Below are 27,317 nucleotides of genomic sequence, written 5' to 3'. Positions count from 1 at the left end.
ATAAGCTGCACACAAAAGTAACTATCATTGCTTCAAATGAATCAAACAAAATGTTGCTTATAATTTCTTAACACTTAATTATAGTTAATTTCCAAATATTAGTAGGCTAGTATCTTAAATTTTCCATTAAGTAAAATAAAGGATTTGCATCCTAAACGAGGTTTTTCTGTAAGAAAATAATTTTTCTGTGCCCCTGGTCATCCCCTGCCCTAAAGGATGGAGTTACGAAGCTGAGAGCCTTGACACAACAAATTCAGGGATTTATTCAGATCCATGACATTAGGTTAGGAAGTGCATCAACTTCTATTAAAAGAAGAAAATCTGTTCCATTTTCTGAACAACATCATTTCGGAGAGAGTGCAATGAAACATCCTGATCAGATACAAGGTATCTGATTCAAACAGTTTCAGGATGGCTGATGGCTGAAACCATGACAATTTAATTAGTAGTTGGTTGCAACTGCTCACACAAATTGCTCATGAAATATTCTCATTGTATTTAACACTTAAAACGAGACTGGTAAAATTGAGTGTGTTAACAATAAGAGTTCCTTTTTCTTAACGAGTCTCTCCAGTAAATTAAGCTCACACTTTAATTTTCTCTGTGAGCCTCTTTACTCCTTCTGACACTGCTTACAGGGCAAAGTGAAGAATGGCAAACCAGCCTCAGACAACTTGCTGTAAAATATGATGCAAGCTACTAATTACTTTATGTAAAGTCACAAACATGACATATACACACTTCTTTCCCTAATTATAGAAGTAGACTAATATTTTTCAAATTGCAAAACCATCCACTTTCCCATGGAAAAAATGAAACAAGAAAGATAACAGACCATTCAACACACGTATGTTCTGTAATTTTCAAATACTTTGCAAACTCACTGTCCTTTTACTTCAGTTTTACTTTGCATTCCCTTGTCCTTTGATGAGATCAACTATTCCCTGTTTCATCCCAGACCTATGCCTGGAGAACCAGAGCATTCTCTATGTGTATACTTGGAACAACATTGCTTTCATGAAAAGGTAAATTCATTTCTAACTGTTTATCCTGGTTAAATGCCAGGAACTACAGAACACTCTTAGGTATGCTTCACTAACTGCCAGAGTGTGCTTGTTTTACCTCAGAGTATGCACTAACTTGTTCAATTTTCACTCACTTTCTAAGGAAGAAATGAACAGCACATAATCAACACATTAACTGAATAAGAAGGATTCTCACCTCCACGGTTTCAGTGCTGGAATACCTCGTCACAACGTGCTCTGCTGGATGCACCACTGAGACTTGTATGAACGTATTCAGCTTCCGATCACGGGTAGCAGCCACCAGATCCTTGCATGCTGGAGATGGTACAAAACAAAAATTAAATCCTCCAAAAGAAGACTCTGGGAAAAGGCTGTCACAGGCACAGGACAAAGCACGCTACGCTCCAGCTCCAGATGAAACCTCCGGAGCCAAGTCGATTGAACAGAGGAAGTCCCTTGGAAGTAACTTACAGAAATAGGAAGTCACATGCTGCAGAACTCAACTGAGATCTCGTTTCCACTAAAAATACTTGCAGCTTCTGCAAAGCTCCCTGGCCAGAGGCTCCTCAGCTCCAGTCTATGGATGTGTGTGCACATAGGCACACACTGCAATGGGAGAGAACTTTACAGAAGCACTCATTTCATTTGCCATAAAATCTCTAACTTCTTCATCCCTTGCCTGATAATTTCCACAGTACACAAACATTTTAAACACATCCTAAACCAGCTAATAGCTACCAGGGATTAGGTAAATTTATATATTCTGAACATTATGAACTTTTTAGTAGAATTCACCAATGAGTAAAAATCTACATACGACATGTTAAACTTATATGACATATTATCAAACTCATTCTACCTTAAAGAATTTCAGTTCTTTTTAATCATTCTTTTTTATTCTGGGCTCACATTCAGGCAGGTGACTGAGTTCATTCTTCAGACCAAGACATCTCATGCCTTCTAACTGAAAGGATGAGGGCACCAAAGGAAGAAGTACAGGAGGAAAGAAAGGAATGCATCAGTAGCTGCTCTGCAGAAGTCGTGTGGGCTAATGGGACGTGAATTGGCTCAAAAGCAGAACCTATCCACCTTATGTTCTTCAAGAAATACATGAAGGTGAACACTGGTGACAGGATCTATCTGATCTATCATCTCTACAACTCCCTGAAAGGAGGTTGGAGCCGGGGGGGGGTCGGGCTCTTCTCCCAAGTACCTCCCAGTAAGACAAGAGGCTTAAGCTCTGCCAGGGGAGGTTCAGGTTGGATATTAGGAAGAAATTCTTTCCAGAGAGGGTGATCAGACATTGGAATGGGCTGCCCAGGGAGGGGGTGGATTCTCTATCCCTGGAGGTTTTTAAGAAGAGACTGATGTGGCACTTAGTGCCATGGGCTGGGAACCACAGTGGAAGTGGATTAAGGGTTGGACTTGATGATCTCTGAGGTCCTTTCCAACCCAAATGATTCTGTGATACCCAGTGCTTTCTGAAGTGCATCAGACTTACACTGGGATTTTAAAAGCCTGAGGAAAGACAGGAAAAGGCTATGGTTTAAGAGAGGCAAACTGTCAAGAAAGAGCTGAGGAAAGTTTCTAGGGAGTCATTGCCAACTGGGGGATTCCTCAGAAGCAGCTGACCTTTAACATTTTAAAAACTGAGTGAGATTATCTCCACTGCAAGCAAACCTGCTCTGAGGAGAAGCCAAGGCAGGGAAACCTCTCATACATACAAAATGCCAACTCAGCTTGGTTTACACTTTTTTTTTTTCCTTTCCTTTGGGCTTGGACCTGCTGCTTGAGGAAATAAAAGGAAAACTGAAGTTTTTTTTTTACCACTTTTTTTTACCACTCTTTCATAACAGTTTAAAGGAAACTAGGAAATTACTAAATCTTATCTTCAAAGAATATTTAAAATTTCTGCTTTAGCCTGAATTGCCAATAGAATCTCTGGGTAGTAAACCTCAAATTGACCCTATCATAATTTGGTGGTAAAAGTGGGACAGGAATATAAGTTTTTTATGATGAAGTCTGTATGAAATAGCTAATACAGCAGCACCAGACTTCAACAGCAAGCTGACAGAAACTCCTTGCTACTAAAGCTCACCACATCATTGAAAGTACTCTAAATATTACCACTACCTGATATAAGCTGAAGAATTATGATGAGAGTTACTGAAAAGCAGTTTCCAAAGGATAAAAAGGTTGGGTAGACACCTACCTATTTGATCTATATCATCTCTAAAGCTGACCACAGATGCAGGATCAGATCATTAAAATATCCAGATAAAGTCATTTCTCTTCACAAACCTTGATCTTATGCCACCACCCAAACCTCTAGTTTTCCAGTCTGCATTTTTAGAACATAGCACAGCAAAGCACAGCCTCAGAGGAATGGCAAAAGAGCTCATGTTAACTCTGACAGTTATAGTAAAACTTTTCACACCCACCAAAAAGGAAATTAACCAGCTCACAAGTCAATGGAGCTCCAAAGATGACAGGTATGCACCAGAAGGGAAAATCAGAAAGAGACAGAAACTTCATAAAAACAAAAATAAAAGCCAAAACACCCCGCCTCACTGGTGACCCTGGCAGAAGTCATAGAGCTGAACTCTTGTAAAAAGCACCAGTGCATCATGAATGGAGGTGAATCCCCCCCAAACATAATGATTTGACTGTGGAATGTTTCAGATGTTACCTAGCTGTGACTCATTATTTAAGCAGTCAAGAGCACAGGCTTTCACCCCACTGATAAACCACCCTGGTGATACTTGAGCATAGGAAACAATTTCTGTGGTAAGGAGGTAATTCAGTCATTAGATAATTTTTCTGTAAAAAGGCAGCTTACCAACATCAGCTTGCATTTCACTGGGTACAGAGGACATGAGGATAATTCATCTGCATCTCCTTCATGGGGAGGATCAGCATAAAATATCAGAATTTTTTTGAGACCCCAGCACAAAAGAAATAAAATGAAACCTGCATCTACTTGACTGAGTTACTTCTCTCTACAGTGGCATTAGGTTACTGCTGTTCACAACTGCTGTTTCAGTCAGAGAGGATACACAACAAGGTTGTTGCTGGCAGAGAACTGAAGATATGGTGTGACACAGAATTTGTCACTTTGAGCCAGAGTGCATCACTTCCCTTCAAAACAGCCCAACTGAAATGTTTAACAAAACTAAGGACTAAAAATAAGGATGACTTTTAAGCTGATGCCAAAGAACAGAAGTTTGCTATATCCTGTTCACAGCCTGGCAAGCTCCACAGCCCCACACTGCATTATTGCCATTTGAACTATTTCACTTGAAGTGTCCCTAAAAATCCTTGGTCTTCTATAACAGTCACCACTCTTTGAACAAAGTGACACATGACAGGGCTGTGAAAGTGAAATTCCAGCTATATGTTACATACTTAAACACATTGTTGGGCATTATTGACATACTACTCAAAAAGAAAGAAGGAAAAAAAAAAATGAAAGGCATACTAAGGCTGTTGTCTTAATTCCAAATGTAACACAGTGAAATCAGGTTGCAACATCAATGCACTTTCCATCATAACCTACATCTAAAGCAGACCACATACATAGGTTACATTATTTTTCAATAGTTCACTCTGCTTCAATTAATTATGGAAAAGGTCCCCAACAAAGTCAGTGATTTGAACTGGCAGCTTGGACTTAGATGCCAAAGGTTTATGAATCGACTCATTGTGACTGTTGACTCAGTGTGTAAAATCCTGAGTCATCCATTCCCCTGGCAAGGCCTACAGTGTACAGTGAATGTTTAAGGAAGAAATGCATTAGGAGTAATTAATGCTTTTACAGCAACAAAGAAGAAAAGTTAGGATGGCAAGAAGAAGCTACTCTATTAATCAAAGAAAAAGAGCAAAGGAATTACTGTGTAGGGCAAGATGAATGGCTGCCAGGAAAGAGAATTGCTCTCAAATATATTTAAAATAGTTAGGTATTTTGCAGAGTTCTGTGGTCTACATGTCAAACTGTCTTGCCATTTAAAATGCCTTAAAAATAATTTTTAATGAATGCCAACACATTTTTTTTAAGAATAAAAGCAAAGGTAGCACTAATTGTTACTTCATTTCCATTACTTTTGTTGTTCTACTACTAAAATGAAATTATTATTTTTACATGAATCACAGGAAACAAGTGCTCCTTCTCTACCAGTAGTGCCTGTACATTGTCCTGGACATTCCAGTACAACCACAATGCACACAAACCACGTGTGCTGGACACACAAACCACACCAGCAAATCTCTGGTTCTTCAAGTCATTCAGGACTTGAATGTATTTCACCATTCTTCATGCTGCACCAACATGCTGGCTGCCCTCTTCAACCTGCTGTGCATGTGTGCACACACAAAGAATAAAAGAAGAGAAAAAAAGAGTCACTGTTTCCTCAAAATTAGGCTATGCTGTAAATACAGAAGAATCCTGCCTTGTGGTTCCAGTGACCAATTCATGGGATCAAAGAGAAATTTCTGAAAATGCTGTCTGGATAAAGGAACGGAGCACAGAGAGAAAGACACAAAAATCCCAGTGACTGTAAAACAGTAGAAAGGAAAAAAAAAAAAAAGCAAACCAAAAATACAATCACAAAGAGTCTGGAAATTCATCATATGCCTTCCCTGAAACCATAACAGTTTTGACCAGGGTTTCACCACTTCTCCAAGCACTAACCCCACCGGAGTCAATAGAAATTAATTTGGCAAAAAAATGGAGAGGTGCAGCATCTCTCAGAACTGATAAAGATTCAGCAGCTGGAACACCCAATATGAGCAGAAGGACTGGAAGACATCCTCAGCTCGGAGTTCAGAGATGTTTGGGAAGGAGGCCAAAGTGCAGCATCAAAAATTGAAAATTTCACTGAAATTTCCGTGTTTATTTTTGTTAGTGAGGTAAATCCCAGCACATGAGGGAACAGAGATTCACACAATGCACACATTAGCCCACATGGCAAGTTGGGAGTTGTCTTCTTCTCTAACCAACAACAGAAACACCACTGTTTCTCACAGTTTCATTCCTTATTTTCCAAGCCAAAAAAGATCCCAAGGGGCTGGCAAGGGATGGGAATTAGCCACCAGACCTTTTTTCTCCAGGGCACATTGGTTTGTATGCTTGAGGAACAGAAAATCAGCATTATCTGCAGACAAGAAGCCTGTGTGTTTCACATGCATATATATATGTGAACATAATGTTCAATTGTTTTTTTCATTAGCATTGCAGCAGCACTATTATCCCACAGCAACTTAGTTTATAAATAATACTGTACAGTCTGTCTTGACAGACTAATTAACTGAGGTGCAGCTATTCCTTAGGGGGCAAAAGGACACATTAAATAAGAGAACACACATTTCAACCTGTGCTACATGCAGAACGCTAAAGAGTACACAGTTTTCTTTCCTTCCCCCTGAGGGGCTGATAAGGAGGATAAGGATATGTAAGAGAAAAATCTGCCTATCACCACTGTTCTGCCTCTGCTGAACACACTGTGCTAACCAAGCCTGCTGAAAATAGTAGCTTCAGAGAAGCACAGATGTAGGCTTAGGAATAACACAGCTTCAGAATGCACAGGAAAGGTTTAGCTATTCTTTGGAATTAGGACTGTAAATTAGGACTGTAAGTACAACCACAAGAGTGGGGAGGACAGCACAGCCATGTGTTCTCTGCATGGAAAACCATGCCTGAAAGCAAAAGAGAGAAATGTTTGAAGCCTGGTATTAGCACAGAATGGTGCTAATGAGCACCCCTCTAGTTAGTGCTCCATAATAAATACTATCAATTGCTTTACCATAAATACTACTAATTAGTGGTCCCATTGATGTCTCAACAAGAATGCTGAGGTTTGCTAGTGTGTGAAGAACCCCTCTACCTAGGGACCATAAGACCAGAAAAATTATTCCCACAATAATTTGTAATGCAGACTCCTTGTAAAATTCACAGCATCAAAGTATGCAGCCCCAGAAATTGTAATATCCATGTTATCAGAAAACAAGGGCACAGCTACATAGTCATGAAACAAGTATGTATTAGGAGGGATACTCATTAAAGTAGTGATCAAAACAGAGGCTCAGACTCAGGTAAATTCTTAGAGGCAATTAAAAGAATCTCTATGGAATGGAAGACTGTACCTGGGCCATGCATACAAATAAATAAATATCCACTGATTTGTACTGAAGAAAAGGTCCAAGATCACAGATGTTGTCTCTAGGGATGAGATCCATGTATAAAAATAAAATACATATCTGTTCTCTAGAAGGTACAGCTGGTTGCTAAAGTAACCTCATTACATCTCAAGGAAATACAAATACTGTCTTTAAGGAGATGCCTGGAGTTAACAGCAGGGAGAAAATTTCTACCAATAGTCCAAGGAGAGGGAGATGACAAAAAAAATTTCAATAGAGCATAAAGTATCTCTATGACATCTCTATAATAAAAGTTTGGGGGGAAAAACCCCACAAACACCAATGATATTTGTAGTACTCCAAGTAATGCATTGATACAATGTCCAGAAAATCATCAGTCATTACCCACTTATTTTGCTGCTACAAGAACACAGAAGTTTAGAGGACACTGAACTAAGGTAGACATGAGCACTGCTGGAGGAAAATGCTGTGTGCTGATGGGAGGGCAGGGGTAAGAGGTTATGCCCAGGAGCTGAGGTGCCAGATGTACTCAGGATCCTATTTGCACATGAAGTGCTAAAACTGGTAAGAATTAACAGTGTGAAAACCAGAATGGTCTATTTCAGAGTAAGTCCTGTCAGCCCTGGGTTTTGTAGTACTGAAAAGTTTTTAGGTCTCGGGGTTTTTTATGAATCTTAGAAGTCTTTTCCAAACCTCAGAGTTCTGTGATTCTTTTGTGTTTTACTGGTAGTCCCATGCCAGACTAGAGGGTTAGGTAGAGCACTTTGAAACTGCATCTTTCTGCCTTTTCCAAAAAGGTAAAAAAGGCTTGGACTATAACTTAACACTGCCATTAGCAGCAGCACTGGCATCCATGCCCTGAGCATGGGTTTCAATCCTTTGACATGTTAGAACAGGCCTATTTCATATTGCAGCTTTGCTTTTCAGCCTGGACAACCCCAGTTATTTACAAAGTAAAGCAGATGCAAGAGACACAGGAAAGTGGGAGACTGGATCAACATCCAGCTCACAGGCATCATATTCCCACCAAATGTGTCACCAAATGCATGGTGATGCATTTTACATTTTACATCTACATTTACATTCAGTACAATTTACATTTTAGTAGTGAATTCATCCATTGCTAACGTTAGATTATCTGTTCCAGCACATTTACTGCTAATGATCAGGCTCCTCCAGCTTTAGTTCCAATTGGATATGACTGACTTTTGCCACCTTTGTGCTCTACACTGCTCCTGAGGTCAGTGAAGGGAATTTCTAGCTTTGCTCACAACAGCTGGCTCCTTCAGTTATGAAACAAACTGCTCGTGATCAATATTTTTAAATTTCTTACATCTTGAAACTATATCTGAGAATACAAGTGTCTGTTTATCTCTTTCAGATAATGCTAGATTTGGGTTTTTAAAAGTAATTCTTCCAAAGACTGCATTTCCTTATGAGCACACTGTGCTTCTAACTGCAGAGAGAATTCCTGTTTTTCCAAAGTGCTGCAGTCACCTAGTGACAGCAAAACAGACCTCTTGATGCTCCTTTAGATTTTCCTTCATCCACTTTACCTTCTATGCAGAACTTTTCTGCTAATTGCACTGTCTATTCAAGATACTTATGCTTGGATCTGAAGCTGAATTTAGTATTCTGGTCAGAGAAATAAAGAGAGAATGAAAATTAAAAAATGCTTAAAGTCTTACAAAAACAAGCTAGACATTAATACACTTCAAAAATCTATTCCTATCAAAAGGGATTTTGATCCTGCTATTCCAAGGTTGTACTTTATATTGGTATTGTTGGTATTTTAGTATAGCACAAACATGTTCAAAATCTGCTGGAAACAGAGTTAAATACTATTTCACCCTTCACCTTTTCCCAATATTGCCATATCCAAGTATCTAAGAAAGAAGTAAATGTATCATTTCTTTCAGGAATTTACCACTATCCCAAAAAGAGAGCAGTTACAAATTTAAGTATCACAGAATCATAGAATGGTTTGGGTTGGAAGGGACCTTCAAGATCATCTGGTTCCAACCCCCCTGCATGGGCAGGGACACCTCCCACTAAACCAGGCTGCTCACAGCCCCATCCTGAGCACTGAGCACTCCCAGGCATGGAACAGAAGCAACTTCCCTGAGCAACCTGTTCCATTGCCTCCCCACTCTCACAGTGAAGAATTTCTTACTAATTGCTAACCTAAATCTACTGCTCTTCCAGTTTAAAGCCATTACCCCTCATCCTTTTGCTGCATGCCCTTATAAAATGTCCCCCCCCACCCAGCTTTCTTTTAGGTCCCTTCATGTATCTGCTGAAAAATTAGAATAGCAAAGGGCATACAGACTTCCCTTTTTCTCTTTTTCTGTTCATTTCTTTATACTGTAAGCTCAGTAAATATCTAGAACCCGTAACAATTTCTTTCAGATTTTATAAATAAAATATATTCTGCTGGCTGCGAACTTTGAAAATCTCTTCAGAAATTAAATAAACCTACAGCAATATCACAAGAAGATGAAAAGAAACGTAGGTGCCAAGTCTCTCAGTCTGCCACATCTGTTTTTAACAGCATACATTGCTTCTTTTGACATAAGCATTTATACACTGCTATACCAGTTGTCAAGTGAATCATTATGTGGTTTTGATCCTCCATGTGCAGGATTACTTTACAACACTGCAGAGACAAGCTTCTTCTCTAATGTGTAAAGAAAATTCAGCTGTTGCTTAGCCTTACTCCAAATCCATGTCATCATCCACATCTTTACAAAACACTTTGAGGCTTGGTGAAGAAAGAAGCTTCCCTTGCATAACAAAGGAAGGAAACTAGCAACAAAGTCTAGCAGCTACAGAAGGTATCAAGCTTCACAAAGAACCCTACACAATCTGAAGTCTTTTAGGGTGCTGCTTCACTGCAGTAGAGATGCCTTGTGGAGCAGTTATTTTGGATTCTGGGTGTAAGTTGAATACAGGAGCCCAGACCTCAGTAGGGGAGTGATTTTCCCTGTCCTTAGGCATCTCCTGCAGTCTGGACCAGACCTCAGGGTCCCAGTATGTGTTGCTATTACCACCCAAGCTAACTGATGTTAATCTTGACCTAAGCACATCTAAGCAGTGTAATAAGGATGCACTTCTCCAACTTCTCTGGAGCCAGCTCTCTAATATAAGTAAATCAACTATGTGTCCCTAGCCCTGTTACCCACGAGGCACTGCTAGTGAGTAAAATATTCATTTCTTCTGTAACTAAAAATGTTACATAGAAAAGGCAATCATGCTGAAGGTGCCAGCACAAGATGCAGCAGGGAGCTGTATTAACAACAGCAACTCACAAAAGAAAAGACTGACAAGGGTTAGACTTGCAAGCAAAGCTATTGCTCAACTGCCTAACTGAACATGCTTTAAGATTCATTTGTCTGAAAAGATTTGTGTTCCTTCCTTCACATACACCAAGGATGAAGCCCCCAGTGAAGAGGGAGGAATGCTGTACTGTTGATCAGCTCCATAAAGACTCCTAAAAAACACCACTCAAGGGAGCATGGTAGAAAAGTTTGCATGCTGTAATACTCTCCATGTGTAGTGCTCAAGTGGAGCAGAACACAGCCTAAAAAAAATAAAAAATAAAAAAACAGGATATTACTGAGCTGTATGATTGTACTTTTCTTTCTTTTCTTTTCTTTACTTCCCTCCCCCCCTTGGGATACCAACCACAAGGCTGATTCACAGCTGTGTCTCATTGCACAGGTGCCTGTCAAATGTTGTCCCTGTCTAGAAAGTCCACTACAGAAAACAGAAAGCAAAGCACTAGTCCCTCCAGTTTGCCTGAGGCCATCTTTGAAAAAAATAAAAACAACACTTTCTGACATGTCTAAAAAGGAAACCAGACTAAAATGCACTTCAGAGTCAAGTCAAATAAGAGCAAGACACTTTTTTGATCAAAGCAGAAAATAGATTTCTGCAATCCAGAATAACCACTTCTAGCCTTGTAATGATTAAATTTCCTAGTAAGGAAATGCACAATTAATGCTCAAAAAACTGCACGCAAGCTGCAGAATAAGTTCTAATATAAGCAAGGCTTGTCTGAAAGGGTGGCAATTCTGGATTAATACCTCAATTAGAGATCCAAGTAAGAGAGAATTCTTTATTCCTCAGCAGATCTGAAAACAGCCATCCTGACAATTAAGTTGATCCTTACTAGTATGGAATAGCAAGAGATAAGTATAACCTCTTCATTAACAATTAAAGATATATATTTTTTTATCTATTTGCATAAATGACAGTCCAAAAATAAAGTTCACAGATGAAGGGCTGTGCCAGAAGACAAGGCTCAAGTAATCCACAAACCCAAAAGCATTTGAGATTAATTTCCTTACGTATCCTGAAGAAATAACCTTTAGCCCTAGACTTCTTCAAAATTTAAGTCTCAACCATGAGAACAGGTTACAAATGAGACAGGGTAACAAATCCCATGCTGACTGTAGCTGTTTTAACACTCAATCTAATTTCCAAGTAACCTTTTTAAAGCAGCACATACATTTGTATTTGCAGGTTCTTCAAAATTAACACTCATCTAAGCAGCTCATCTCCCCAAAGATATTGGACCATAATCTAAATTTTTTAACTCACAGATTTACAAAAGGTCTGCAGCTGGTATTTTGAGACAGATCTAAAGGGAGAAGATATTAATGATTCCTACAGAGTATACTGCATATACCAAAAAGTTGGATCCTCTTACCATAGACAGTAATTTCCATCAGAAGTTTCTTCACGGGTGAAAAACTGCTGTCTACAGGTTACAAGACTACAAATTTCTATATTTGAAAATGTCTTGGCTTCTATGAATTGACATATGTAAAAATACAGGTGACTGCTTCCCATAGAAATAATTTCAAATTATTTCAATTCCTTTGTACAAATTAAGGATTAACAGAAAGGGGGAAAATAAATCCTTCATCTCTGGCATATTTGATATTTAAATAGGTATTGATAGGTATTGATTGCTGCTTTTTATCTCAATGGCAGCAGGTTCAGATCTCAAAGCTGAAAGCACTGATAGCCATTGTAGTTTTTAAAGCAGCTCATTCACAATCCTACAGCCAATAATCCTCAGCTGCTTAGGTGTGAAGAATTCTCACCTTCAAAGAATGCCAACACCAAATTCTTCTATCACCAAGACATTCTGTACTCATTCAATCACTTAGGAATCCATCTTAAATGCAACAGGATTTCACATGAAAGTGTCAGCTTTAACTTGTTTTGAACATTTGATCTATTTCACCAGGCAGGCATTTTAAAAATTTAGTTTAATTTCTTTCATTTCAGTTTCATTCTCTGCATAAGGTTTGGTTGGGGACCCTCTGTAGAAATATGGTTTATCACAGAAATTAAAACGTCTCTAACTGTTAGAATAGAGAAACCTCATTATCCATAAGAGGTGGAGGTAAAATAATTAAGAACAGCATCCTTAAGCATTGTTTTTTTCAGTAAAGCCCTTACAAGTACATCAGGTCAGTCTGCTTGTCATGCTGCATCCAGTGTGGCATTTTGGGGTGTTGCATTAGGAGAGTTGCATTTTTTTTCCAGAGCCTTCAGAGAACCTCATTTTTAAGTCATATCTGACCACAGGACATGCATTTCAAAAGTTCCAAAAATAAGTACATCTATAACTCATGTGTTGAAAAGGGAAAGAGGACTTCAGTCTTCTACTAATTAGATGTTTTGCTTTTATGGAACTTCTGTTTCGACGGTTGAGGATTTAAAAAAAAGCCCACTGGGAAATGTTTTATAACATTAAAGTATTACTGCAATTATTTCTATTGGCATATTTAGAGATGTAGTTAAAAACTACCATTTGAAAGATAAAGTATCATGGTAACACAGTGCAGTACCATTAGAGTCAAAAAAAGGAAAGAGCATCATGCTTTGAATTAAATATGTTTAATTTAATTTATTATTGGGCTAACAAAACAGAATTGTTTCATGTCTGTTTAGTCATTACCATTCTGCACAACACGAAGCATGAGCTACAAGAGATGTGTAATCTGTAAATAATTTGATTGCTTTTGGTCTCCCAAATGATCTGTACTCTTTTGGAATTATAAAGTGACTTTATCTCCGAGGAGAAAGACAAATCAGGGAAGAGATGTCAAGAATTCTCCAGACAATTCATCATGAAGTGTTTTACAGACCGAGCTGAAGGTTAGAAAAGACCAACTGCAAAACATGACAGAAAAAAATTCAAGCATAAACTCACAAAAAACACACAGACATCCACGAGTGGATTTTAAACAGAAGACACTAAGCTTCTGCACACCTGCTCCGGGGGCTTCCAAGTCTCCAGGTATTTAAAGCTTTCAACTCCAAGCTGTCCCAACATGCCTGAGGGTTGGCTGCTGGGCACATCCCCACTGCCTCAGCCTTGACAAGGCTGAGCATCCCTGAGCCTGTCTGTGGCTCCAGCAGGATTTGCAAACCCCACACCTGTCCTCCAGTGCCAGGCTGGCAGGGCACAGCTGTTCCTCCACGCTCTGCAAAACCATCACAGCTGATTTCCTTCAGAACAGCCCCAGCAGGGTGGCTGAAGGAGAAATGGTGCCAATGCCCCTTGGAATTCAGGAGAGCACTGGAGTAGAAAGAGGTCAGACACAGGGCAGATTGAGGGGTTTCTCATCCTGCCCACCTCCAACACAGCAGCTACAAAAGCACAAGAAGTTGCCAACTATCACATGGGAGAGTGCAGCCAAGCAGACAGACACCTGAAGCTGTCCCACCTTGATTTAAAAACAAAAACCAAACAAAAAAGCCCCAAACCAAAAAAGCCCCAAACCAAAAAAGCCCCAAACCAAAAAAGCCCAAAACAAAAAAAAACTAAACCAAAAAAACCCAACAAAAAAAAAACCCAAACAGAAAAAAACCCAACAAAAAAAAACCAACCAAACAAAAAAAACCAAACAAAAAACCAAACAAAAAAAACCAAACAAAAAAAAACCTAACAAAAAAAAACCAAACAAAAAAAACCAAACAAAAAAAAACCAAACAAAAAACCAAAAAAAAAACCAAAAAAAAAAAACCAAACAAAAAAACCCAAACAAAAAAAACCAAACAAAAAAAACCAAACAAAAAAAACCAAACAAAAAAAAACCAAACAAAAAAAAACCAAACAAAAAAAACCAAACAAAAAAACCAAACAAAAAACCAAAACCAAAAAAAAGAAACAAAAAACAACAAAAAAAACTAACAAAAAAACCCAAACAAAAAAACCCAAACAAAAAACCCAAACAAAAAACCCAAACAAAAAACCCAAACAAAAAACCCAAACAAAAAACCCAAACAAAAAAAAAACCCCAACCAAACAAAAAACCCCAACCAAACAAAAAATCCCAACCAAACAAAAAAACCCAACCAAAAAAAACCAACAAAAAAAAAACAAACAAAAACCCAAAAAAAAAAAAAAAAAAAAAACACCAACAAAAAAAAACCAAAAAAAGAAAAAAAAAAAAAAATCAACCAAAAAAAAAAAACCTAAAAAAAAGGAAGATTTACTGGCAGGAGATATAGCAGGGACAAAAGGTAACTTAACTTGAAAGGTAATTTCTGTATTTACCCATATCATTCCACATCCAAATGTCACCTGAATTCAGGCCACTGTCCATAGTCACACCAGAACTCAGTTGCATCCCACTGGCACTCATCACTAAGCAATCATCCTCAGCTTATTTTTCACCCGAATTATTTTATTTACAAAGGGGGAAGAGTTTCAACTCAGGGTTAAAGTGTCCATTTCAAGTTCATTCCTGATCAATGATACTGCTCCAAATACATATTTAATAATCAATCTACTTTAAGCTTGCCTTTTGTAAGCATTCCCACTAGTAAGTATTCCCTGTGAGAACACAAAAAAAAAAAGAAAATGAAACTTTGAATGCAAATGTACAGAAAAAACCTGAAACATGAAAATGAGCACAAAGCCAAGAAAATCTACAAAATTTCCATTACACATTCACTCAGCTCTATCCAGTCCTAACTCATTCTTTGCCCAAAAAACAAGGCAATTCAGGCCGCTGGTACATCCTTATGTGAGGGACACTAAGGATACCAGAATGATTTAATCAAAAAGCAAGAGCTTTAATCAAAAAGCAAGAAGTTCCCAAAAGCTGCTTGATGGCACATAGAGGGCAACAACTTTAAACAGTTTAATTCCAACATGATTATGAAGGATTACTGAAAGGTCCTGAAGAATTTCTAGATCAAGAGTCTCTTGTTCTTTCACGAGGTATAAGTGACAAGAGTCTGGCTCCCTCACTTCAATCTCTTCCAGCAGGTGTTTAAATACATGTATAACATCCCCTAAAAGCCTCCTCTCTTCTCCAGGCTGAACAGTCCAAGCTCTCTCAGCCTCTCCTCCTATGAAAGATGCTTTAGTTTCTTAACAATCCCCACTCCCTTAATGAGAAATGTTACTTTTGGCATCCCAGCACTGTTCAATAGCTCTGAAATACAAACTATTGCTTGCACCTGCCCAAAAGAAACCACAGGACCACAAGGGGCATTGTACAGCAGCAGAGAAAAAACTGACTTCAGCCACTAAAGCACAAAACCAGAAATACTGTAAATATCTCTTAAGCAAAGTTAGCAGTGTACACAATTTCCTTTTAAATGAGAAATAATTTAAAATTTTTATGCTAGCAGTTTGATAAAAAAAAGCCCTTCTACTAGGAACAGCAGCATAATTTTAAAAAATTCATTAAAACAGAGTTTATTCTTAGTAATGAAGCTGTGGAGCAGACCAACATCTATTGCTGAAACATTCTGCAGACACTGTGTGCCTTCTGAGCCTCCCTGAAAACAGCATGATTAAGGAATAGAAAAAAAAAAAAAGTCAGTTACATCCTGAATAGTTAAAATGTCAGCCTTGTGGGAGATAAGGAAAGGTTGAAAGAAGGCAGCAGTGCCAGGACTTCCACCCAAATCTCTGTTGTAAGTAAGACTTCTGCAACTTTCTACATACAAACATCTGTGTCTGTATGTAATAAAGCAATTTTCCTATGAGTGCCCCAGAATGCAGCAGCACAGTAAGGAGAGCATCCTTACACAGCAGAGTAAGGAGAGCATCCTCTCCTCAGAGGTCAATAAATCAACATCACTCAACTGTCTCCAGGTGATCCCACTTAGCTCAATCCACGTTATCCTGTTCCATCATCCAACGCTGCAATGAGAGACTACAGAATGCCATGAAACCTGATGGGCTTTCACTCCCTTACAATGTTTTTGGAAGAGAGTTTCACTTGCTGCCCAACTGCACTGAAACCAGCTCAAAGTTAGCTGAAGTTCAGCTGCATAAGGTCAAGCATCTTGTGCTGGAGTGCAAAAAGTCTCAAAATAGGCAGAAGCCCAATAAGTAGTTCCCAGAGGAAAAAAAGAGCATTCTTTCCAATCACGTGACACTTTTTAAACTTCCTGAAATTCTTCTGTCCAATTTAACTTGCCTTTTTTGCTTTTCTTGTTGTTGGGAATAAACAGTATGTAATACACATCATTAAAAGTGGAAAAAAAATTAATCATAAAATTTATCTGGTAGAGACTCTACTCTTCCCACTGACATGTGCCATCTCCCAGTGTTTCATAAACCAGCACACAGAACAGAATGCCTTGAAAAGCCAATCATCAAGATGAATTTTGAGAAGTAAACCCCAAAAAGTTCAAAACCACTCAGATTTCCAAGGATTCCTCAAATGCAAAAATCAAAAACTTTGTCTAAATGAAGCTCAGACTCTAAAATCGGAAATGTGACAAGATCACATCCTCTCCTGAAAATGATGAATGTTTTGCAGTGGAAAGTTGTAATTCAAGAGTTTAACCTCAGGAAAACAAAACAACAAAAAACAACACACACACACTCCCCCCCCCAAAAAAAAAAACCCAAACAAAATCCACTAAAACTTAACTGAACTTTAAAACAAAATCACAAAAAGACAAACACTTTCCAGACTATTATGGATATAGAATGCAGCAAGTCAGCTAGCACAGCAGAATGCAAGTCCCTAATAAGATTTTTAATAACATTACTTCCAAATTTAGTTACCAGAACTGCAAATATTAGAAAGCAGTATTGACATACACTGTCCCTAAATAAAACTTCTTTATTAGGCAACACCCAAATATTAAAAAGCTGTATTCTCTTTTAGTTACTGGAGAGTTCCATTTCTCAATGTTATTTATTGACAGAAGAGCTACAAAGTACCATTTATGTGATAACTGAATTTTTTAAAACATAGTTTAAAACACATAGATATTAACTGATAAAAGCAAATGTCTATTTGCATATATATATACATGAATCATTCTATGAATCATAGAATCATTCTATGATTCTGTGCTACTTAATACAGTATTTTTTATATAATGCATATGAACAAAATTATAGATACAAACCATTCTTTCTTAGAAACCAGTTTTATAGGTTATTAACTGTTAGATTTGCCTTCCAAGTGCTAGAGAGCAGTTTAATCAAGTTGAAACATCAGTACAGAGAGATAAGATTTTGTTCCTTGAGTTAGGCACACATCTCAGCAGTGTCTTTGCTTGCAGCAAATCTCCCTCTCATCCCTTTTTTCCATGCTTTGGTTCACCTTACAGAGAAGTCTTAGTAGTCCTTAGCTAAAGCTGATGCCAAATCTTGAATTCTACATAAACCAAGCCCAGGGAAGCTCTCTGGCTCAGCTGGCCTGGCAAAGCAATTCATGGTTCCCAGATGCATGAGCTGCCAGTGCAAAAGTCCCTTCCAGCCTTATCAGTAACCAGGTGAGCAGTACCCTTGGGAGAGGGATTTTAATGGCTGGTCGGGCCAAACAGCTCACACATCCTTCCCAGCTAAATTTTCCCTGTCTCACTCCTCAGCAAGAGGTGTCATAGAATCATAGAATCATAGAATCATAGAATCATAGAATCCTAGGGGTTGGAAGGGACCTCGAAAGATCATCTAGTCCAACCCCCCCTGCCAGAGCAGGGCCCCCTAGAGTCCATCGCCTAGGAACGTGTCCAGGTGGGTTTTGAATGTCTCCAGTGAAGGAGACTCCACAACCCCCCTGGGCAGCCTGTTCCAGGGCTCTGTCACCCTTACAGTAAAAAAATTTTTTCTGATATTCAACTTGAACCTCCTATGCTCCAATTTACACCCATTACCCCTTGTCCTATCACTGGTCACCACTGAGAAAAGCCTAACTCCATCTCCCTGACACTCACCCCTTACATATTTGAAAACATTGATGAGGTCACCTCTCAGTCTCCTTTTCTCCAAACTAAAGAGACCCAGCTCCCTCAGCCTTTCCTCATAAGGGAGATGTTCCACTCCCTTAATCATCTCAGTAGCTCTGCGCTGGACTCTTTCAAGCACTTCCCTGTCCTTCTTGAACTGAGGGGCCCAGAACTGGACACAATACTCCAGGTGCGGCCTCACCAATGCAGAATAGAGGGGCAGGAGAACCTCTCTTGACCTACTAACCACACCCTTTCTAATGCACCCCAGGATGCCATTGGCCTTCTTGGCCACAAGGGCACATTGCTGGCTCATGGTCATCTGTGCTGCATGCATGTACCTTTGTAGGTGGTGGTGAGTAGGGTGGCTGAGGTTAGGAAGCGTTGGCATGGGTACCTTGATACACCACTGTTAGGATAAAAATCAAGTCTTCTGTGGACCACTCAGCCACTGAAGGTAGGCTCCCCTAATAAAATGTGTTATGCTTAAATATCTACTACTATTTTACAATCAAGACAATAAGAATCAGCTTTATGTAGCTGCTTACACTGCTAAATACCCCTGACTGATGCCACGGGACAGGAATCCCAGTCAGAACCAAGAGGTTTCTACTGCCACTCTTGTTAGCTGAGCAGCAGCAGAAGGCAGTGCATAAGATCACTCACAGAGCTGCAATGCCTCAATCAATAACACTGCAGAACAGAAATTCCTACTAGAAACAAGCTAATGCAAAAGAAAAACATTGACACTGTGATGAACAGAGCTCCATCCAGCACAAGCCCAAACAAGTCTGAAAATGGCTTTACATCTCTTTTACACTCCTGCCTGCTGGGGCACATTTATCACTGAAAGCAACTTCTGAAGTATCTGGCTCATCTGATTTGCAATCACTGCCTGCAGCACCATCCTCCCTCTCCTGTGCCACACCAGGGCCAGTCTTACTTTCTTATCACTGGAGCAAGGGATCTAAAAATTACTCTATCAGACCCAACTGCATCTTCTCCAAAAGGCAGAGCTTTAGGGTATCAGCTTTTAAACCATCGTTGTTACAGCAGTGCAGAAATTCAATGCTGGGAAATGCTGCCCTGATGGGGTGAGCAGAGCAGTGACCCCTGGCCATGGCACTGATGAATAAATACCTTGTTGGCTGTGTGAGGGAGTTTTTGAGGAATATTTGTTTGCAGATAATTTACTTTCTCCAAACAGTGGAGTTGGATTGATTTTTATGTAATACCCTGCTTACACACAGGTCTCTAGTTCCTTCTCCTTCCCTCTCTCACATTCACACACACCTTTGCAACACGTTTTAAGGTCTTTCTATCACAGTAAATAAAACAGATACTGAATAGCACTGAGTAAATGTTTGAGTGTACAGCTCTACAAGAGACACATTAGCAGGCTCTATGATGCAAAATTGACAACAAATTGGACAAATTTTAGTCATTTCAGAATGTACATCAGGTATTTCAAAGTACACATTATTTGCAACTCAGTTATTTTGACATACATGGGACCTGGGAATAACCATAGAATCACTTATGTTGGAAAAGACTCTTAAGATCTCGGGGTCCAACTGTTAATGAAATAAGCCTAGCTATCATTCTGATTTCTCATAGGAAATAATGGTTTTAGTGCTTCTACAGCAAACAACTGGTTCTCCTACCATTCTGAAAATGTCTAATATTTTGCACTGAAAGGGAAAAAACAAATTTTTCTAAGTGGCACAGTTTGGACTGCAAATACTGTGCACTTGTATTACAAATACATCATCATTCAATGAGTTTGTTGCTCCATCTTAATCATGCTCTACAGCTCTGGATACAGAAGGACTGAGCTGATAAAACACATCCTGGAACCAAGTTGTCTGTTATTCTCTCTGTTATATATAATACTGATATATAGTCCTCATATACCAAAGACTTATATGGAACATAAAAAGTAGAAAAAAAAAAGGTCAACACTTATATAGACACTTCCCTACAAAAAAAATACAAATCCAACAGTTTTATTTCAAAGTTCTAAAGCAACGGTACTTTGATTACAGTATTTTTTAAAAACTTACATCTTAAGTGTCTTGTCCCAAACAAGTAATATTTCATAAACAACATTCTCAAAGCTACTGGGCAGATTTTAAGCTTGGTAAAAGCAACAGAGCTTTAGAGAACTCAGTTCATCTTCAGCTGTTTCAAGACAACCAAAGTAAGCATGGCCAGTTGTCCTACTTTAGGATACAATGGTTGATTTTTTTTTTTAAATAGGCAATTTTACATTGCATAACACATATATATATGAACTTTTCACACACAGAGACCATTGCAATTTCAAGAAACCAAAACTGTATCTTACCAAGACTGAACTCCAGCTTTGGCTCATTTGCAATTCTCTGAATACCTTTTAAGGTTAAGAAAAAAAATTAGAAAAATTAGAAATAATTAATTTCAATGTCTTGCTTTTTAACACATAGTAAAACTTTCACATGTCTAATTTATACCTTTAACAGCCTGCTATTGCCATCAGAGTAACATTTTATGTTACAAATTCCTAGTGCAAGAAAGCTTTGCATTAAATACTTGCAAAAGAAAAAAACCAAACCAAACAAGACTACTTTTTTAAAGAAAAACTTATTTCTTTTAAATAGAAACTTTCTGTTACTGGTAAAGGAAGCTAAGAAAAAAAACCCCAACATTTCATGGATGGTTACTTATAAAATTTTGATCCCAGCAACTATTTACCTGTTGGAAAAATATTAAATCTAAGATCTCCTTTTTAAGTAGCTATGTCATCACATTCAAAATGGAAACAAAATACAGGAAAATAGCAGAGGAATTCCTTTTCTCATATACCAAAGGAAACAAGAACATTTCAATTCCCCCCACTGTGCAATCAATGTTCTAGTAAATCTTTTAATGCATTTTAATGTATTTTCCAGTTGGGCTGGGATACAGAACTGAACCACAGAGTAAGTGGAACACAACTACAGTTCCAATGAACCTCATAGAAATTAAACTGTCTCTTGTTGACCTTTATGTATGTTTTCTAGTGACCATCAGTAAGTATTTGACAGCACTGAAGAAATTGTAAGGACCAAGTTGGTGCATGAGCTAGAAGGTGAGATTTTTGTTAAAAATTAAAAATAATTTTTAAAACTTCACCAAAACTGAAAGCTGTGCTTACTCCACCAATACTCAATGTTGACAAATAGTTCTAATTTCACATTGTTCTCCCTACTACACCTATCATTCAAGTCTGTGCACTCTATAGCTGCAAAGCTTAGAAACGCCTTGGTCAGTAAAAAATAAATAAAACATTTTGAATTTTTTAATTTTTAATTTTTTTAATGGAGTTAGCACCATTTTCCAAGTTGAATTCTGCCACAAGCAGAGTCAGCATATGGGCCTGGAACACCTTTCTGAATATGCTGGATACAGGAATGAATAAATAACTGGGCAACTGAAATACAATGCACAGCAATAGAGTGTGGCCCAGACTCCAGTGCACCAAATGTGACTCAACATTCATGTTATGTGCTTTCAAATACCCAGCATGCTTTCATATCATAAAGAATCTACTCATTTTAGTAGCTTTAAACATCTATCAAAGTCATATTTTAAATAGCAGTCCCTATGCTCACAAAAGAAGGTAAGAATATTTCTGGCTAACTGACTTTTAAGTCTTGTGAAGACAACAGATTAAAGAGAAAAAGTAAGAAACACACTATTATTCCCCTGGAGGTTATCTACATAATTCAAAATACATGAGGTAATGATATTTAAAGCCAATAATCAATTTGCTTCATTTAACAACTGAATGTTGTCAAGCAAAATGTACACAGCATTAAATACTCTGTTTTCTGACACTACACCTACTGCTACAGGTTGCAAGCTATTTTCAGTGTTGTACCCAGTAAAGTGAGTTAAATGTGCTTACTTGTAAACTGTGGCTCTCCTAAACTGTCTGCTTGGGATGAAGGGAGAAAGTGTTGTGCTTCATCTGATGATCTCTCCTCTTTGATTTCCATGATCAACCTCCGGAGGTGTTGAATTTTATTCCGCAAACCTTCCGAGTTTGCCTCTCCCAGTGCCACGGCCCAGGATTCACACTCTGGCTTTGATGCAGCTTCCAGGTAAAGATCTGGTTCTCCACTCTGAAACTCTGCACTCAAACAACATAAACACAGTGCTTAGGAACTGATTCAAAAGGAGAAATAATGAAAATATTGATGTCACACCACGAAAACCACCACACGCATTTCTTCTCATGGTCACAGAACCAGGTACTCCATTCACCTCTTTAAACAACCCCCTGTTCTTTCATACTCATTGAGGTACCATACACAGAGTAGCTCCAAAAGCAATTAAAATACTGCTAAATTAAGTGGCAGAATCATGGATGGAATGGGAAATCCTTTTTTTTGGAACAGATCCTGCAGCCTAGCAGGTAGCTATCCCAGCTGCTAACTTGAACAGGAATTTGATTTAGCAGGGGCAGCAGGAATGGTTCTGACAGATCATGGGATTCACCAGAATGAAAAAAGTGTCCATCATTTCTTCTGATAGATCTCTCCTTTCTGCTCAGCCTTCCATCCATCCTTGCCAGAATACTGCTCACAAACACATGCAGATAGTTTAGCATGACACAGCTCCTCCATGAAGGCTCAACAGGTTCTGCATGTGAGCTTCTGAGCTCATTACTACCCATGTACCCTTTGCTGCTCTGCCTGAAGTCCAATTACTTACTGATCAAATATTCTAGGAACAAAAGCAAAAAGGTGAAGAAAAAAAAGCAAAGCTGAAGCTCCAAAGAAATGCAGGTGAGTAGCAAGGATCAGTCATTTGATTAAAATTAGCACAGGAAGAAAAAACACCTCCCAGGCATTTCAGATTCTGCAGCACAGATAGCTTCACAGAGTCACAAATTCATTGTGACATTTAGTGTGACACATACTGAGAAGAACAAACTAAGAAAAAAAATCAATGCTTCTTTAAATGAAGTTACCAACTGATTTAGAAACACAAAACTCTATAAACCACCTATGCTATGGTATTAGTAAGGACTTAAGGATTTCATTGGATAGCAAATAATTTTCACCTAAATAAGCCCTAGTTTGCATTACCAGATGAAGCAGAAGACTTAAGTACTGTCATAATTAGTTCAAAAATCCAAATACCATAAAAAAGTTGTTTCAATACAAAGGGAACTTTAACAACCTTTAGTAACTTGAGTATCTAACCTTGGGCACTTACCCACATGTGTTATTCTAAACCCGTTTGCATTTCATAAACTGAGCAGCTGCCACTTCCAATTAACTCTGCTGTTATTGTTATGAGGGGAACACATGATGGAAACCTCAAGACTGGAAGCCTCTTAAAACTTCTGGCACAAATCCCCATGGAGGTGGGACAAGTTTCTTGTCTGAGAGTGCATCTAAAGAAATCTGTGTGGCTGCAGCTGCTGCTAAGAATGCTGGATAGGATTCCACAGATCACTTGGACTATAGAATTCATGAGGAAAGATTGGGAAGGACAGGGGGAACTAGGGACACATCTTTTGGCTTCACAGACAATTAAACAAGTCCTGATAAGGATTTAAACTCCTCCTTTTAGCCCTGGCTTGTTCAGAAAACAAAGTATTCCGTTCTGGAGACAAGAATATTCAAAATCTGAGGGAGTTGGAGATGTTCATAACATCCTTGTCTACACACGAAACACAAACTTGTGTTGAGTGACCAAACCTGAACAAGCTGAGCCTTATTCTTTGGCAAAGCTGAATTCAGACACAGAAATTTCAGCTGTAAGCTCTCATCTGATCTGCTTCTGCATCTGAGACAGGAGGGCAGGAACCTTCCACAAGACTGGTAATTAGAAGGGCAAATAACTTGTCTGCTCCTCCTTGTCTGATCTGTAACATCAGTTGTCTACTCTCCTCTGTCACTGATTCAGAAGTTTATTTTTATTTCATAGTATTTTGGAACTGCAAGGCGGAAAGGAAAGGAAAAAAGAGTCATGTAGTCAATGAGCAGCAAGGAAAAAAAAAGTAACCAGCATTCACGCTAATTTGAAAAAGAAACAAAAATATTCACAGGCATGCAAAACACTTGCTTGTAGCTTTCAGTCTTTAAAAGCCCAGACTATTTTCATAGAAGCAGTCTGGATATCCAAGATACCTTAGCAAAGGAAAGACTGTCAGACAAACACAAATATATAAAGGTGTTCTTCTAGCTCTTTATTTTTACAGGGAAATGGGAAGAGTGATCTTGCCTTGAAATATCCTACCAGTAGCTAGATAAAAACATCTGCTTTGGGAGGTAATCAGTGTTTTGCAATGGAAATGATGCTATTTATACTTGCCTCTTAGCTGTGGAAATCAGGCTGCCAAGCACAAAAGGCAGAGTGAATCACCCACAGTATGAATGGAACCAGAACTGGAGAGTGAGATGCAGTAGGAGTGAGCATAATTCACTGCATTCTGATCTAATGGGTGCCAGTTTTGAGATCTGGAAATTCATTCTAAACTATCACTTCAAGACACTACCGGCTGCTATATTTAGATTTTGGAGTACTCTGACAGAAAAACATCAAAATATCTGAAAAATACTCATCACTGCAAATGTAGAAAGTTTACTCTGTAGATCCAACAGTTTCTAAGTTGTCTATTTCCCCCACTGTTTCAGTGTAGGTGATTTTTATCTAGTTCACACACTAGAAAAAAGACAACATGTAAAATGCACACTGGCAATGACATCCATTGCAATTAAGGAGCTTTATTTATGCACTGAATATCATAACCTCTTTGCTATACTCTCCCAGATTGTTATGTTGATCTTTGGTTTAGCACAGATACATACAGTAAACCCTATCAAGCTCAGACACCTAATTCCAAGTGTCAGCAGGGAGACAAAACTTACCTGAAATGAGTCTTTCTGAAAACAAAACAGACCTACAAACGTAATGAAGACCTCAAATGAACGGCAGGCACATGAGCAGAATTATATTTGTCTGGAAACATCCTAAACACAGGATTATTTAATGGGTGGACAAAAGGACTTGATACTTTACCATTAAGGAGCTACTGTAGAAAATACAAATACAAAAGCACCCTTTGTTATGCATTTTTCTTGCTGACATGAGTTACCATGAACTAGTTCTGGACAAAAATCTTGACCTTTTCAGCACATATACCATTGACTTGGATGAAAACAGTTCTTTAGCTGGTATGCATTTCTAGCTTTCCTGCTAACAATGTAATTTTTGAACAAGGGGATGTATAAGGTCTAAAACCATAAAATACTAAGAAAATTTCCAGTCTACTTGGGAAGCTGCAACAGCAGAACAGTAATTTTGGTCTCCGTGCTAAACATCCTCAGTGATGTTTCCAGTACAGTGGCATCAACCCATAAAAAAACCTCACACAGTTTGAGAATTGTTTTTCTTCCCAAAATACTCCATTTAATAGCCCTACATGCAAAGCAAATTGGAGTTCCATATCTCTCCTTCTCCTTGAACTGCAGACGATCTACATAGCTACAGGAACCAACATAGAAACTTTTGATTGCTTACATAAACTCAAAATAAATCAAAGAAAGAGAAAGTCTCCGAGATCAGGCAATAGGATGTTGATTTAACTTGCATTAACCTCATGGTGTTTGTGTCCTAAGAGTAGATAAATATGTATCTAATAAAAATCACTATCTAAAGCAGTATTTTACACAGCTTTGTCCTTAGCTTTTCTCAAGATGTCATCTGTTTCCTTGAACCTAGCAGAGGGCTTAAAAGCAAAAGAACTCTGAATAGTGTAGTCTACTTGCATTACAACAAGAGCAAATCTAAAAATGCCTGAAGTCAGACATAATCTCCATATTTGCTACTAAATACTAGTCTGTAACTGCAGTAAATAGCCCACTGCCAAAATATTTCTTCTAGTATCTCTGCACTGTCAGTTCAGGTTTGAACTATCCAGCTGAAAATGAATCAGTGGTCACAGATACTGCCTTGGGGTGGTTGGGGGGAGAGGATGACTAAATATTACTAAATATTACTAAATAACACTAAATATTACTAATTCTGATGCATGGAGTGATCTCTAAATGCTAGCCCAGACACCTGGATAACACAACTAAGTTGGACAATGCAGCAAAAGTAAGCTAACACTGAGACATCACTGGGAACAGAACTGGGAGCCTGTGGGAACAGATTTTCCAGCAGAACATTCTGCATTTGCCAAACAGCAGGTGGATGCAACGCTTGGGATTATCCCAGCTCACACCCATCAGCAAGCCAGCAGTGCTGCCACACACACATTTTGAAGTCAAGGTTTTGCAGTCTACAAACTGGACAACTTCCCCAGTGTACAAGCAAGTTCAAACCTCCCTTGATTTTATGTGCCTGGACACACAAAGTCTGCAGAAACAGACACCACTCATTGATGTGACAGAAAGCTGAATGTGGTCCCAGTGGCTGCACTGCTCCAGGCACCATTTTTGGTGAAGATACCTCAAGCAGCCTGTCTGCCTTCCTGCCTTTTTTTTTTTTCCTTATTTCAGTATCAGAGACTCAGTTAAAGGCAGTAGCTGAGGAAGCAAATAGTGAAGTGTGAACATGATGGAGACTTTTCTGACCAATTGCCCAAGTTTTTTCAACTTAACAAATGCCTCTTCTCTCTGCAAGTACTTTGGTATTTCAGTTGCTTTAAAAATGTAAACACATTTCTTGATTAAAATATCTTACTTATGTCCCTCAATTTTTCAAGAGTGCTCAATTGTATGTTTTATCATAATCTCTTAAACAGAAACCTGGGTTTCTGTGAAACCAGAAATAATGAACTCATTCACCAAAACAAGGGCAGGAAGTTACTGGAGTTGAGCCTTGTCTTCCAAAAGACTGCAGTTTAATGAAAGGTGATTAAAATATAAA

At 38.5% G+C, this 27,317-nt stretch overlaps 1 protein-coding gene across 6 annotated transcripts in view; it reads right to left on the bottom strand.

Annotated features, from left to right (window-relative positions):
- The window catches only part of INPP4B (inositol polyphosphate-4-phosphatase type II B), a 267,108-nt gene that overhangs the window by 140,509 nt on the left and 99,282 nt on the right, over positions 1 to 27,317 (bottom strand). For 5 of the 6 annotated variants that reach the window (XM_071753780.1, XM_071753784.1, XM_071753782.1 and 2 more), the window contains 3 exons: positions 22,336 to 22,560; positions 20,755 to 20,799; positions 1,222 to 1,340 (listed from right to left, as the gene is read on the bottom strand). In XM_071753780.1, the coding sequence (XP_071609881.1) occupies positions 1,222 to 1,340; positions 20,755 to 20,799; positions 22,336 to 22,560 (389 nt within the window). Of the gene's footprint in view, positions 1 to 1,221; positions 1,341 to 20,754; positions 20,800 to 22,335; positions 22,566 to 27,317 lie in introns of all 6 variants that reach the window. The other variant, XM_071753783.1, reaches the window with a different exon arrangement.

The sequence above is a fragment of the Heliangelus exortis genome, chromosome 10 (genome assembly GCF_036169615.1).
Source record: "Heliangelus exortis chromosome 10, bHelExo1.hap1, whole genome shotgun sequence".
Classification (NCBI taxonomy): domain Eukaryota; kingdom Metazoa; phylum Chordata; class Aves; order Apodiformes; family Trochilidae; genus Heliangelus; species Heliangelus exortis.
The sequence above is the reverse complement of the archived record's forward strand: the minus strand, read 5'-3'. Positions and strand labels throughout refer to the sequence as shown.